This window comes from Sodiomyces alcalophilus (assembly GCF_042370955.1).
Source record: "Sodiomyces alcalophilus JCM 7366 unplaced genomic scaffold ACRALscaffold_6, whole genome shotgun sequence".
Classification (NCBI taxonomy): Eukaryota; Fungi; Ascomycota; class Sordariomycetes; order Glomerellales; family Plectosphaerellaceae; genus Sodiomyces; species Sodiomyces alcalophilus.
The window spans coordinates 3,839,515-3,855,023 of NW_027263537.1; the positions used below are offsets into that span (position 1 = coordinate 3,839,515).

General features: G+C 34.5%; 1 protein-coding gene across 1 annotated transcript; it reads left to right on the top strand.

The window, feature by feature from the left end:
* Window positions 1-5,570: 5,570 nt before the first annotated feature.
* On the top strand, window positions 5,571-15,244 carry ACRALDRAFT_2021522 (uncharacterized protein; the record flags this gene model as incomplete). The annotated part of the gene is made up of 3 exons (XM_071020060.1): window positions 5,571-5,600; window positions 14,802-14,827; window positions 14,863-15,244. The coding sequence occupies 3 exons, from the start codon at window positions 5,571-5,573 to the stop codon at window positions 15,242-15,244; spliced, it is 438 nt and encodes a 145-aa protein (XP_070873750.1).
* Between the last annotated feature and the right edge of the window lie 265 nt (window positions 15,245-15,509).

Below are 15,509 nucleotides of genomic sequence, written 5' to 3' on the forward strand. Positions count from 1 at the left end.
CGATTTATCCTCTTTATTATTACCGCTATCTATCTTCGCCACGCTCTATAGCGGCGGGCTTTACAATAGCTCTCCTACTACCCTAACCTTTTACCCTCGGCTACGAAGATATCAAAGACCTAATATCCCACGTTAATGATTTCGCCTAAGATAATAGGTACGTAATTATAATTCGGCGCCAAACTAATAAGGCAAAAGATAAAACTTATCGTCGCGTGGATCTTTATTACAACCATAGCGGAAGTTAGCGCCAGTCTATAGCTATAAGAGCCCGGCTAAACGCTAGCTTAAGGAAGACTTATTACCTTTTTATTATAAAGGCTAATCTTAAAGAAGGACGCTGGTTTACTACGATTATAAACCCCGATTATAATTACAAGGTAAGTCTAGATATTATAATATATCCGATCTATTATAAAAGAATATAGAACGACGAGCAGAGGTAGGAGATCCGCCAGCACTTCTAGATAAGTCTATCTTCTGCCCGCGATACTATAGCCTTAATAAAGGAGAAGTATCCCGAATAGGTAAGCTACCTATCTTCTTACCCTTACTAATTCCTAAGATTAATAGAATTTATCTTATTTATTAGCTCTAGTCTACCTAAGATATAAAGAATAAGATTACTAAGTTACGCGAAGAGTCTCTAGGCGGATACACTCCTATATAAGCCTTAATTAAAGAATTTAAGGATCGCGGGATTAAGTATCATTATTAATAGCTTAACGGAAAGGTTATAGCTATCCTCTAGTTCCTTTTATAGTACGAGTAGATATAAAAGCTTAATTCGGAGGCTATTATACATAACGGGATTTATAAAGCTAGCCGCTTTAGTATACCGTTTATTAATATCTATAATATCACGAATATCCAGAGCACCTTTAATATTACCTTTAGCCTTATAAACAAAGAAGATTATAAGGCTTATAAGTAGTTTCTTTACTATCTTAATAAGCACCGTATATTTCTTAGTATCTCTTAGCTATTCACGATTATCTCCGACTTTAAGAGGGTATTTAAAAACATAGCAGATAATATATTTCCGGATATATAATAATAAATTTATATATAGTATATTAATAAGAATATCTAAGGTAAGGTAAAGACCCTCTAGAAATAGGCTAACGATACTAAAACAAGGAATAATCACGAAGAATATATCTCCAATAACCGCGAGGCACTTTTTTTCGGTAAACTTTTAACTAGCGAAGGTCCTATTAATATCACCCTCCCTAAACGATTAGAAATAACGTATAATCTACGCGGTTTTATAATAGTTTAAAAGGCTATTATATATATAAAAATAGAATAGGATTATAAAAAGGCTTAACTCTTAATACTAAAGTAATTTCCGGAGTAGGAGGCTATTATATAGTACCTGCTATCCACCTAGATACCCTAGCGCCGTTAGTTTACTACTTACTGGATACTAATATATTATAGCTTTAGGATACGTATTATATCGCCAGCTAAGTCGAGTTATAAATAGATTAAGGGCTATCTATTAAATTCTACTATTAATATTAAATTTCTAGTAGAATATATCGAATAGATAATTAAGAATAAGTAAGCTAAATACCTTAAGGATAAAGCCGATTAAGCCTTATACTAGATCCAGGATTATTATATAAGAAATTAAATAGGCGATACCCGGAGCTATTATAGCAGGCATACGTTAGGGCTTTTAATAACCTAATATCGCCTAGCTCTTAGTATCTCGAAGTAAATAACTCTAGTACTAGCTTATACGAAGTAGTTTAAGACGTAGTTCGGTATACCCTATACTCACGATATCCTATAATAGGAATAAGAATAGCCGCCGTGTGCCTTTAGTTACCTTAACTTCTACCCCTATTAGCACCTTAGTCGTGATTTTATTAATAAAGATAGGTAACGCCGTATCTTAGAACCTCTTATTATTTTAGTTAGCCGCGGATAGCCTCGCCTTACCGCTAAAGATATACTAATTACGTTAATACCTCGCGGTAATAACCTACGCCGTGGAAACACTATATCCCGGGCACGCGACCTATCCAAGTGGGAGCGGGAGGAAGAGCAGGCACGTTAGCGGTAAGAAGAGGTTACGCGCCGGTTTAAAGAGTAACAAGAATACTAGCAATAAGAATAACAGTAATAATAATAGGGTTAGAGAGGTGGAGGTAATCGTGGCCATAGACAAGGCCGCCCTCGAGGCTCGAGGGGAAAAGGACGTGGAAGAGGTAATAAAGGAATACTATAAGCAGGAAATCGTATACAAAACACTTCTAATAGTATAAATAGCTGGTCTAATACAGATAGAGTACTTAAGAGGCTATAACGAGAGTTACAGCAGCAGTAGTCAATCAATACGATAGTTAATTAATACGATACGATTTTTATAATAAAATACTATTTTTTAAGTTATGGCCGTATAATTAATTAAAGGATTAATTAGAGATAGATAAAATATAACGTGAATAGCTTTTATTAGTCCTGGCACCTATCGACATCTAGACCCTAGTCGGAATATCCTGACCCTATATAAAAGCCATTACCTCCGTCTAGGATAAGCGGCGTTACCGGGATTACTTAGAACTAGGAGCGAGGTTAGCTAACTCTAAATACTATAACTACTCAAAAGACAGTTATAAATGCCTTCCTCCTCCCCCTAGAATAGTTAGTTTATCCGTAGCACTCCTAGAGGTAATAAAGGTGGCTAACAATAACCCTTTCTATAGTTCTAAGGCGATAAAGGCGCTTATAGCAGCTTATTCGGCCTTATAAAGGGTTTTAGAAGTCTATAAAAAGACTCCTGGTATTTCGTACGAGGATAAAGCTATCTAAACGCCTATCGACTCGGGAGCTAGCAAGCCTCGCTTATCGTTTTATATTACTACCCCCCCCTCTCGCGGGGACTCCCTTATTATAATAGGTAGGACTATATCTATCGCGGCGCCTCCTATTATCGTTATACTTACTCCTAATATAATAATTACTTTTATAAGGGTAAAAGGCCTATACTAAGTTAACCGGTTTATCTAAGTAGTTAAGATTATCGTAGGGGTTATAAATATTAAGGTAAAGGATATTAAATCCTTTAACGAGAAGGGGAAGGATATATAGGCTAAGGTCGTATTAGCTATATTATCTCCTATTATCCCTAAAAATAATAGCAGTCACGAGGGCGATTATAATAATATTAACCTTAATACCTAAACCTAATAGCTAGGGACAGGGCTTATCCGCCCTAAATTAATTAATATAAGCGGGTTTACTATTATCCTAATCTTTATTTAATCGTTACGACCTTTTATATAACACTTCTTCTTCTTATAATATTCACGGGGTCTATTATTAGTCATAATCAGGCTATACTTCTCTTCGGAATAATCTAGGGCGCTTAGTTTTTATAGGGACTCTATTAGCTACTAAGATATTATAAGAGGCATAAAGAGGACTTATTAATTCTTGTCTTAAAGATCTGGGTTTCCTCCTAGTGCTAAGTACAAGAGCTTAAAGTCTTTTTATATAAGCTATAAAGGCCTCTTATAAAGAGGATCTAAAGGCTCACGTGCTAACTATTAGGTGTGTTCGTATTTAGAGAAGGCTTATCGTGTATTTAGAATACAAAACTAGCTTAGAGTATATAGAGGGGGTGGTAGCCTTTATAGTAAGGCTACCTAGTTAAAGAAGAAACTAAGTTAACTCGCTTAGCGAGCTTATTAGCCGTACGTAACTATTTCTTTTAGGAGACTATAATACTATAAGAGATAGGGATTAATATAGGTCTAGGAATAAATACGCGATTACTTATATTATCGTTCTATATGGAAAGAAGGTATATTATTATTAAGAGTTATTATTAATTAAGTAATAATGCTTATAATAAGCTACTCCGATATTAGAACCACTAGAATTAACGGACCGCCGGGAACCTTATGTAATATAATAGGAAGACCCTTAGAGATCTCGAGACGAACCACTAAGATAAGACCTTATAAATTATTATACTACGATAAGTTAGAATGACGTATAGATAGAGCTCTAGGATAAGGCTATTATAATAATTACTCGAATAGGTAAAGAAGAGAAGAGGAAGATATAATAATAAGCTAGGAGGACTAGCTAGGATATATTCTATATTAGTTACCGGGCCTCGAGTAAAGCCTACGTGGTTACTCCTGCCTACTCTATAATCTAGGTATACCTGCTATATTAGGAGCGTACCTATAGTTTATTATTTAGATAATAATAAAGTGTTGCTTATACTTCTTTAAGTCTATAGGCTTTATATTTAGCCGGCGATACGATTATTCACGGATTATATATAAGGCCTTTAACGATAGCTTATAGGCGGAGAGTTAAAGGATCTATAAGGCTTTATTAAAGCTTTACCACGATAGCTTAGAGGTTTAAGGAAGGTTAATCTTTATACTTATATTTAGCTCTGGCTTTAGTGAATTATTTATAAAAGGCCCTATAATAGGATAGCTATAGCCTGGATACGTATAGTGGCTTACGAGCTAGAAGCCTTAGTATAGGCTAACTTAAGCTACTCGTGGTCGGGTGCTATCCCGGGCCGACTCGCCTTTTCTAAGAGCCGTGTCCGGAGGATAGGAGTTAGACGGGAGAGTGTCCTTATACGGGTACCCGGTTAATTATATCGCTCCTAGGAGTATAAGCACTAAAAGAGGGGGCGTGATATTACGGGTATGATTTATCGAAGCTAGGGATAGCCTAAATAAGAGGAAATAATATATCTTAATAGTCACGAAGGGGATTAAAGGGGATTATAGTATTCGGAGATAGATGGTCGAGTCGACTCCGGGACTAGTACTATCCGGGCCTACCCAGTATAGTATAATAGGGAGGACCACCGATAGATAGATTAAGGTCCTTAAGATATCTTCGAGGAGATTCCCCGAGGTTCTCGGGAAGGAAGCTTTAGTTATTTATAAAAGGGATAAGTAAAGCTAAACTCCTGACTTAGAGGTTTAGCGAATAATTTAACTCTTAATTTAACCTATTAGTTTATATTACCTTTTTAATTATCTTATAACGTCTCTTTACTCTTTACACGGAAACCCCTTGACACTTGTCTTCTACTAATACCTTTGGTTTTAATATACCCGGTAGTAATAACTATTAGCGGTATAATACTTATACTCCGCCTACCCGCTATATACCCCCGCCTTAGTCTAATCCTAATAAACAGCCCGTTACTTTAAAGAAATAAGTTATTAAATAGGTTAAAGCTAATAATCCACTAGTAGCCCCCTAGGATTAGTCTCTACTTAGCTCGCTATCCCTAGAAACTAGGACTTTTAAAACTAACCTCCTAGTACGGCTAGGTGGTAGTTAGAAATAATGCCTCGCGTCTATGGATTATAGAGCTAGTATTAACCTTATTAACCGCTACGCCCTTCCTCTAGGTATTAACCTAACTAGCCCCCTAGAAAGTCTAAATTAAGGACTTTCCGAAGTCGAAAAAGATACCCACGGTTCTATCACGTTATTTATAAAGGCCATTAACGATTAGGGTCGTACTAAAGAAAGGCGAAGCCGTTACTATACAGAACGGTATAGGCAGTATGAACTCGGATAAGTCTTCGATAACAGGAGTGCTTAAGACCACGAAGTGTATATAACCAAAATAATAGATATAATAAGGAGACCTTTAAAGGATGTTCCTAGAGGTGCGCGCTGCTCTGATTAGGGCAATATAGCTTAAATAAAGTGAATATAATAAATATAGTAAAACTTAGGGTTAAAAGGATAATAATTATGTAGGATAATAAGTATCCTCTGTGTCTAGGTGGCGTCGCCACGTATATATAATGTATAAGATAAATAAAAAAGATGCGCGCGTCTTATAACGTTACGTGATGTCCTAACGATATAGCTCTGGGTTTCTGATATACCCCTCTATAATACCCGTATATATCGCACTTTATCTTATATTATTAACCTTACTAAAGGTTCCTAAGTTCTTTTAGGTATCTCTTAGTTAACTATCTATAACCTATATATCGATTAGGCTAACTGCCTTTAGTATTTTTATATTAATAAAAAAGACTTTGGATTAGCTACTAGTAAGAGGGGAGTAGTCTAAAGCCCTAAAGAAATTAAAAAAAAAAAAGGAAACTCGCCCGCGTAATTATGCAATTAGTTAATTTAGGAGTAGTTTAAGCTAAGGAAGATACCCTTTATATAGGCCGTGTTATAGTTCCTTATTCCGAATAAGCTACTTATTCTAATTTAGTTCTGCCCGAACGTCCTATCCCTTTAAAGGATATCGCCTCTAACTCTAATACTCTCCTAAAGACGCCCGAGTCCTATTTACCCGAATAGTATCGAGATTTTATAGACGTTGTTAATATTATCGAGGCTAGTTGCCTCTTACTATACTATAAGTAAGACCACGCTATTAAATTAGAAGACGGTTAAACCCCACCGTTTAGTCCTATCTGTACCTTTACTGAGGAAGAGTTAGAAACTCTACGATAATATATTAAAAACGCCTTAGCTAAAGGTTAGATTCGATACTCTATTAGTCCTGCTAGTGCCCCCGTACTCTTTAGTCTAAAGAAGGGAGGTAAGCTTTAGCCTTATATCGACTATAAAGGCCTTAATAAAATCACTTATAAGGATTATACCCCGCTCCCCTTAATTTCTAAGATTCTGGATCGCTTATTTAAAGCGAAGGTATATACGAAGTTAGATTTAAAAGATACCTATTATAGGCTATATATAAAAGAAAGTGATAAGTAGAAAACTGCTTTTTATACTAAGTATAGTTATTTTAGGTATTTAGTTATACCTTTTAGACTTTATAATACCCCTATTAGTTTTTAACGATATATTAATAAGGCCCGATATAGTCTTATAGATACTATTTATATTATTTATTTAAATAAGAATTTAATTTATAGTTTAGATAAAGATACCCACCGCGTATATATATACGAGGTCCTTTAATAGTTAAGATTAGTCTTTATATACGAATCCGGAAAAGTATATCTTTGAATATTAGGAAATAGAGTTTCTTAGTTTTATTAATAAGCCCGATAATATCTATATAGACCCTTAGCGGGTAGAAGCTATTCCCGAGTAGGAGGAGCTAAACTCTATTAATAAGGTATAGGTTTTTATTAGTTTTATTAGTTTCTATTATCGCTTTATTAAGGGGTACTCTAAGATAGCTAGGCTCTTAACCGACCTATTAAAAGGGGCTGGCGAGCTAAGGATGTTTACCCTTTCTAATAAATAAAGAGTATCTGTCGAGAAGCTCCGAGATACGTTCTAAAACGCTCCCGTCCTCCGCTATTTCGATCCCCGTTCTCTTATCCGAATCGAGCTAGACGCCTTTAACTTTATAATTAATATAGTTAACTGCTAACTAAAGGACTATATTTAGCGTCCCGTTATATTCTTCTTTTATAAGCTTCGAGGAGCTAAGTTAAACTATTAAACCCCTAATATAGAGCTTATAGCTATTTATAAAGCCTTTTATTATTAGTAACACTATATAGCCTACGCCTAAACCCTAGTTAAAATCCTTACTAACTATATAAATTATTATTACCTTTTAAATAAGCCTTATATTAAGGCATAGTATACCCGCTAGTTAGAAGAGTTAGCCGTTTATAATTTCGAAATTCGGTACTATCCGGGTGTTTAGAACCCTGCTAATAGACTATCCCGTAAGCCCTAATATACCGCTAACCCCGCCGAAATCGATTACGAAAGCCGCCGTCCCGTTAAAGATTTTATAAAGAAGTTTATAGTTAGCCTCCTAAAGCTCGCTAATAAGGAGAAGCCTACCCTGCTAAGTCTAAGGGAGGAGGTTATTAAGGCCTAGAAAAATAACCCCTTTTATTCGGCTAATAATAATCTTCTTACCTAGTGGACTCGGGATGCTAATAGTATAGTCTATTTTCGTAGTCGTATTTTTATCTCTAATAAGTCCGGTCTTCGAGAAGCAGTTATTAAGGCTCTCTACGACGCCCCTACTACTAGCCACTATAGTACCGGCAGAACTAATCAGCGTATTTCTAATACCTTCTTCTAAGAGTTTATATCCTAAGATATTAAGAAGTTTATCCTAAGTTATCCTATTTATTAGCGTACTAAGCCTAGGCACTATAAGCCCTACGGCCGTTTTACTTATTTACTTATTCCTAGTTATCCCTTTAAAGAGATATCGATTAATTTTATTACTAGCCTCCCTCCGGTTACCTCCTAGGGTAAATAAAAAGATATAGCTTTAGTTATTTACTATCTAACTAAATACGCCCTATATATCCCTTATAATAATAGGTTATTAGTAGATAGGCTCGCTAACCGTTTATAGTTATATCTTTTTAGTATTTTCGGCCTCCCTAATAGGATTATCTCCGATTAAGGCTCTCTCTTTACTAGTAAGTTTTAGACTACCCTTTATTATTATCTCAGTATTTACTAACGGTTATTCACCGCGTTCTATTTATAGACCGATAGCTAAACGGAACGCTAGCATTAGAACTTAGAACACTACCTTTAATTCTACTATTACCTCTAGCAGAACGACTAGGCGCAAAAGTTATCCCTTACTTAGTTTATATATAATATAGCCTAGTATTCCGCTATTTATTAGACCCCCGCCTCTGCCCTAATAGGTTTTAACCCCCGAGGTCCTGATAAGATTAAGTTACCTAAATCTAGAGAAGTCCTTGCCACCTAAGCTAAATAGCGTGCTAGTTACTTAGTATAAAGCTATTAAGCTATATAAGTCTTTATCTAGTATACGTAAAGGACCTATAAACGTTATTATAATACCGGTTATATATATCAGCATTTCTAAGTAGGTAACTATATATTACTTTCTTTAAAGAATATTAAAAAGGCTAACTAAGTCGTAAAATCTCCGATAAGTATCTTAGTCCCTTTAAAGTTATCGGCATAGTAGGCAACCACGGGTTAGCCTACCGGTTATAACTCCCTTTATTTATAAAGATTTATAACGTTTTCCCTATCTTACTTTTAGAACCTTAGGTCTCCCGCGATAATTAGCCTCCACCTATCCCTATAGGAGTTAACATCGAGCCTTAAGACTCGAATAAGTATAAAGTCAAGAAAGTTCTTAGCCACCGTTATAACGGAAAATGCCGCGAGTATCTTATTAAGTGGGCGGATTACGGATTTAAAGATTATACCTAGGAACCTAAAAACCATTTACCGGACTTCCTCGTAGAATAGTACTATAGTCAGACGCCACGTTAAGTTAGTTAGTTATTATTAGTATAGGTCTACTATATAGTGGCACCTTAATTAATTATTAATATCTTTATACCCTAAAACCAAAAGATAAAAAAAAACCCTTATATCGTTTATTATATAGCACTTATAGTACCTAATACGCCCCTATCGCCCTCTTACTCCCACTACGTAGCTTTAAGCTTAGCACGTTATACTAAGTACTTAACACTATAAGCGACACGTAAGCGTAATCTGCTATTTTATAACGCTATTCCTACTCTGCTTAAGCTCTTTTCTCCGCCTCCTTAGCGGCCTTCTACTCTATATAACGCCGCTTATTAGCTTTATTTTTAGCGCTATCCGTATTTTTAAGGGTAAGGATATTCCGACTAGGGTAATTGGATATTCCGACTAGGGCCCTACTGACAACGCCTGACGCCAGCTGTAATAACTTCCTCTTATGCCTAGATACTTATAGACACGTATATAATCGATTAAGTGTATCGTCGCTATAATTAATTAAGTATATTATCGGTATCGTTACTATAATCGATTAAGTGTATCGTCGCTACGATTAATTAAGTGTATCGTCGGTATTATTACTATAATCGATTAAGTGTATTGTCGGTATCGTCGCTATGATTAATTAAGTGTATCGTCGGTATCGTCGCTACGATTAATTAAGTGTATCGTCGGTATCGTCGCTATGATCGATTAAGTGTATCGTCGGTATCGTCGCTATAATCGATTACGTGTATTATTGGTATCGTCGCTACGATCGATTAAGTGTATCGTCGCTACGATTAATTAAGTGTATCGTCGCTATAATTAATTAAGTGTATTATCGCTACGATTAATTAAGTGTATCGTCGGTATCGTCGCTGCGGTTATTTTTATATGGAAGTATCTGGGTATAATCGGAATAAGCTAGCGGGTGTTACCGACTATTAATATAGGACCCTAGTCGGAATATCCGATTGCCCTAGTCGGAATATCCTTACCTATTTTTAACCCGGAACTCGGATAGCGTATTACGCAGCTTAGTCTAGTTAGTTAAGGCTTTAACCTGTTATATAGTTAGTAGTAGCAGGACGCTATATACTAAGTTCGATATACCCCTTTATAATTAGTTAAGCCCCTCTCCTTAATAGCCTTTAGGAGGATTTTTTATAACCCGGAGGCCGCCTTAGTAGCGGTGACAGAAAGCTAGTTCGCTTCTTATTAATACCCACCTAGTAGCCTATTAAAGTAATAGACTTATAACTTAGTAATATTTCGATCTTTTTACTTAGTAACGTTAGTATTTAAACGATACCGTATAACTATCGCGGTAAGCCGCGAACTTAATCTTATTATAGTTCTTATTATCTAACTTTAGTTATAGCTATTAACGAGCGCACCGGCTATATAGTATCATAACCTCCAGCCTATCTACCTTTTTATATATAACATAAGGCTTAGGAGCCTTATCCGCTAGATTATCGTTATCGTTATAGGTAGTATTCTAGTAGCTACCCGTACTATTATCCTTATTACTAATAGTAGCGTTATTATTATCTTTAGTTATAGCGGCCTCGCTGCCCGTGAAGTTATCTATATACTACTTATTATTATAACCTCCGTTAGCACCGCTTATTATAATATTAATATCGACTCGATTATTTATTACTATTACTAGCGTTATTATTACCTACCCCGTAGGACTTCTTAATAGCCTTAGCCACCTTTCTAGCCTTTTTCTTAGCTAGCTTCTAAGCCGTCTTAGCGGCCTTATTCTTAATATTAGTAATGTTAGGCATAATAGCTTTCACGATATTAGTAGGGGTCGTATATAGGGCTCTATTATAACACTTATATTAAAAGATATTAATTAAATTATAGGAGTCGTTATTATTATTATAAAAAAAAAGAACTATCTCTCTATTAGTTCTAGCTACTACTTTCTGCTACTAGGACCCTATAAAGGAATTCGAATTCGATATCTAGCTTTATAAAGTCGATAAGAGACTTTAAGCTATATACATAGCTTTATACCACTAGCAGGGAATTAACTTATATATATATTTATCTAACGTTCTAAGTTATAAGAATAGATAATAGCTAAAGAAGATAAGATAAGGAAAAAATAATAAGAGTTAGGAGTTAAGAAAAAGTTCTTATAGATAAGTTAGAGGCTGCCTATAGGTGCCTAGTTGCCTAACCTCCTATAGGAAGTTAACCTCGCTTATATATAATAACTTCCGTTTTTAAAAGCACCTTTTATCTTTCTATACTATAAGTTATAGTTATGGTCTACCCGTAGATAAAAAAGAATTATATAAGGTATTTAAAGATTAGACGATAATTTAGGAGTTTATAAGGGAATCCCTTAAAAGGTGTCTTAGTGGTGCTCTCTTTACTTTTAGAGGGCCTTTATATTTATAGTATTAGCCCTAGTTAGACTTTACTCGGAATAAGGCTTTTTATTAAGGAACTTTATTCTCTATAATCACGTTTATTTATATAGTATTTAAAAGGAAATCTTTATATTTATAAGCTTTATCCCCTTTTCTTTTATCTCTTACTTTTATCTTTTATTCTTTAATACTTACTTTAGGGGTGATATTATTCTATAGGTGGGTTAAAAGGAGGTTCCTAGATTAAGCGGAGTTCTTCGCGTAGAAGAGCGGCCGGGCTAAGGGAGTCGTTCTTTTTTATCACCTCTAGACCTCTATTACTCCTAAGGGTAGGAGTTAAAGAAAGGGGGGGTAATCTATAAGAGGTATAAAAAGGACTTATTCATTCGTGTCTTAAGGCTCTAGGTTTCCTCCTAATACTAAGTATAAGAGCTTAAAGTCTTATTATATACGCTATAGAGGCCTCTTATAAAAAGGTTCTAGAGGCTTACGTGCTAATTACTAGGTGTGTTCGTATTTAGAGAAGGCTTATCGTATATTTAGAATATAAAAGCTAGCTTAGAGTATATAAAGAGGGTGGTAGCCTTTATAGTAAGGCTACCTATTAACGAAGGTCCCTTAGTTACTCTAAGAGGGGATTATATAACTAATACCTTCCTATTAAGTAGCACCCAAAGGCCTATAAGTAAGGACCTTAGTGTCTATATCTTCTTAAGAGAACTTAATAAATAATCTCATTATAGTACCCCCTCCCTTAGTCTACTACTAGGCCTCCTTGTTGGTCTTCTGATAGCTTCCTTTACTCTATACTTAAATCCTATAATAGATATATAGGCGTATCCCTCCTACTTTACTAACGCTTTTTTTATTACGCCTTTACCTACTCTTTTATTTTTAGCGTATAGGATTTCCTCTATTATCTATTCGTTTTACTCTAGGACGTTATGGATCGGGCCGGGTTAAGGGTCGTATAGGACCTAGCTAGGTAACGGGTCCCTGCTTATACGTTATAATAGGTTTATATAAAACCTCGGGTATATATTTAAAGGTATATTTAGCTTTAATATATATAGGTTAATAACCCTAGTTACTGTATACTTCTAGTATAACTAGCTTAATTTATATAATAACCGCGGGCTAAAGTAGTTTATAAGCGAGGGCTATATAAGGTTGCCCTCTTAGAACTATTCTATAGGAATACGATACTTATTCTCGAACTCTTCTTATTATAGTTATATAGCTATTATCGCGGCTTACACGAACTCTATAGCCTTTTAAACACGGCGGAGTAAGTTATAGATAGTAAATTCCCGCGTATCGCTACTTAGTTCTTTATAGATCTAGATTAGGCTAATATAGTATCCGTGGTATATAAAGACTAGGCTTATCTTTATAATTAAGCTCTCCTAGTTATTTAACGCTAGTTATACTATAGGTAGTCGCTTGTCCTAATTATCTTAGGCGTAATAAAAAAAGCTAAAAGGTACGCTTATACCTTTAATTAGCTTATTCGGTAACGCTATTAGGCTAGGGATAGTAAGCTATGCTTAATTGTTATTAGATCCTAGCTAGTTTATAAAGGTATTACTAAAAACGGCTTATTTACTTAGAGCCTTTATCGTTTACGATTAAACAGGGTATATTATAGAATCGGAAATAATAATATAAAAACCGTTCGGTATAGGCTTCTGCCTTTATAGAGTCTATCACCTTAAGGGTAATAGCCTTTATTAATTAATGGGTTATAACTTATAGGTATCTTTAGTTCTTCTCTTTAGCGGGTAGCAGGTCTATTATAAAATCTATTAATAAGTCGCTCCTTATTCGTTCAGGGACCTATAATAGCTTTAAAAGTCCTTATCTATTATTCCTTTATATATAGCTCTAGTTATAGGCATCGTAGTTCTATATAAACCTACCTATATCTCTATTTATCCTTAGCTAAAAAAGGCATCTCGCTATAAAAGTGATTATATTCTCTTAAGCTAATAACGTGGCGTGATAATCGTTACGTAGGCTATTAACGTAATAGTCGCTACCTAATCTTCCAGGGTCTTTTGCCAGCCCCGGATCCAGGAAGATTGGGTGGCGACTATTACGTTAACAGCCTACGTGACGGTTATCACGCTACGTTATTAGCTTAAGTAATAACAAAGATATCGTATTTACGATACCTAGTGTATTTATATAATATATATTATAAGCCAAGTATATATACACGTATAATACGTATAGTATTATAGTATAGGTTAAGCTGGTTATAAAGTAGACGTCTAGTTATATAGCTATAACTATATACTATTTATTCTGACTTAGATATTATACTTATAATTATTATGATTATTACTTATTACGAGTATAATATTAACACGAGTCACCTGCAGGGTTAAGAGCAGAGTTTTTCCCGACCTTCTTCTATAAAGTCAATTATGTATATTAATAGAGTAAATTAAATTAATAGATCTACTACTAATTTTATATACGCTATTTATACGATATACGCTGCTCGGTGCCTGCTATATCCCGGGATATATATACTAGAAATCCGACTTATATTTAGCTAGGAGGATACCCGATAGATATAAAGGTACTTAAGCGTGTCCACTACCTTAGGTACTAGGTACGTTATATATTACGACGTAACTTAACGCTATACCGGGACCTTACGCCCAGAGTCTAATTTCGTGTCCGAAAATATGCCTTAGCAACCTATCCTAAAAGGGTAAGGCCTATACTAGATACTAGATAGGGTTCTCCGGGATACTAGTACTCTTAATCGAGTATATCGTTGCGATGATTAATTAAGTGTATCGTCGTAACGATTAATTAAGTGTATCGTCGCGACGATTAATTAAATAGATATCTTATATATAGAAGTAACTAGGTATAGGCGGAGAGAGCGGGCGGATGTTACCGGCTATTAATATAGGACCCTAGTCGGAATATCCGATTACCCTAGTCGGATTATCCTTACCTATATAATATTAGTAGCGGCCATATAAGGCGGTAATAGTCTTAACGACTAGGCGTCCGTAAGTAAACCTAATGTATTTATCGTGACTATTATTAATACGCACCTAGCGCCGGGCCTTCTAAGTCTAAATTAAGTTATGCTGGGCTCTTAAGACTATAAAGAAATACGCTTAGGATGGTAAAGGGTTCTAACCTATACTGTGTTATTGCTAAAAGGAGGAGGAGGCGGCGGAGAAGAAGCGGTGCGATACTCTTATTAAAATAGAGCGCCACCTAGCGACTATAATAATAATAATAGTAGTAATAATAATAATAATAATAATAATAATAATAATAATAATAATAATAATAATAATAATAATAATAATAATAATAATAATAATAATAATAATAATAATAATAATAATAGTAGTAATAATAATAATAATAATAATATTAATAATAATAATAATAATAATAATAATAATAATAATAATAATAATAATAATAATAATAATAATAATAATAATAATAATAATAATAATAATAATAATAATAATAATAATAATAATAATAATACTAATAATAATAATAATAATAATAATAATAATAATAATAATAATAATAATAATAATAATAATAATAATAATAATAATAATAATAATAATAATATTATTTAATGTCTAGGGGATCTCTAAGAAGAGTAAAGGACGCCTAGAGTAGTCGTCCACCTTTATATATTATTTAAGTATAGTGTTTATATAGTGCTACGTATATACTATAATAAAATAAAAGAAAAAGTATAGATATCGTAATAAACTATATCCGTTAAAGGATATTTAGGAGGTTCGTGGAGTGTAGTTTACGGAGCCGCGGGGCGTTAAACGCCTACTAGCTATAATTTTATAAAGGCCGTATAGTATACCTGCCTATAGCAGGAGGTGC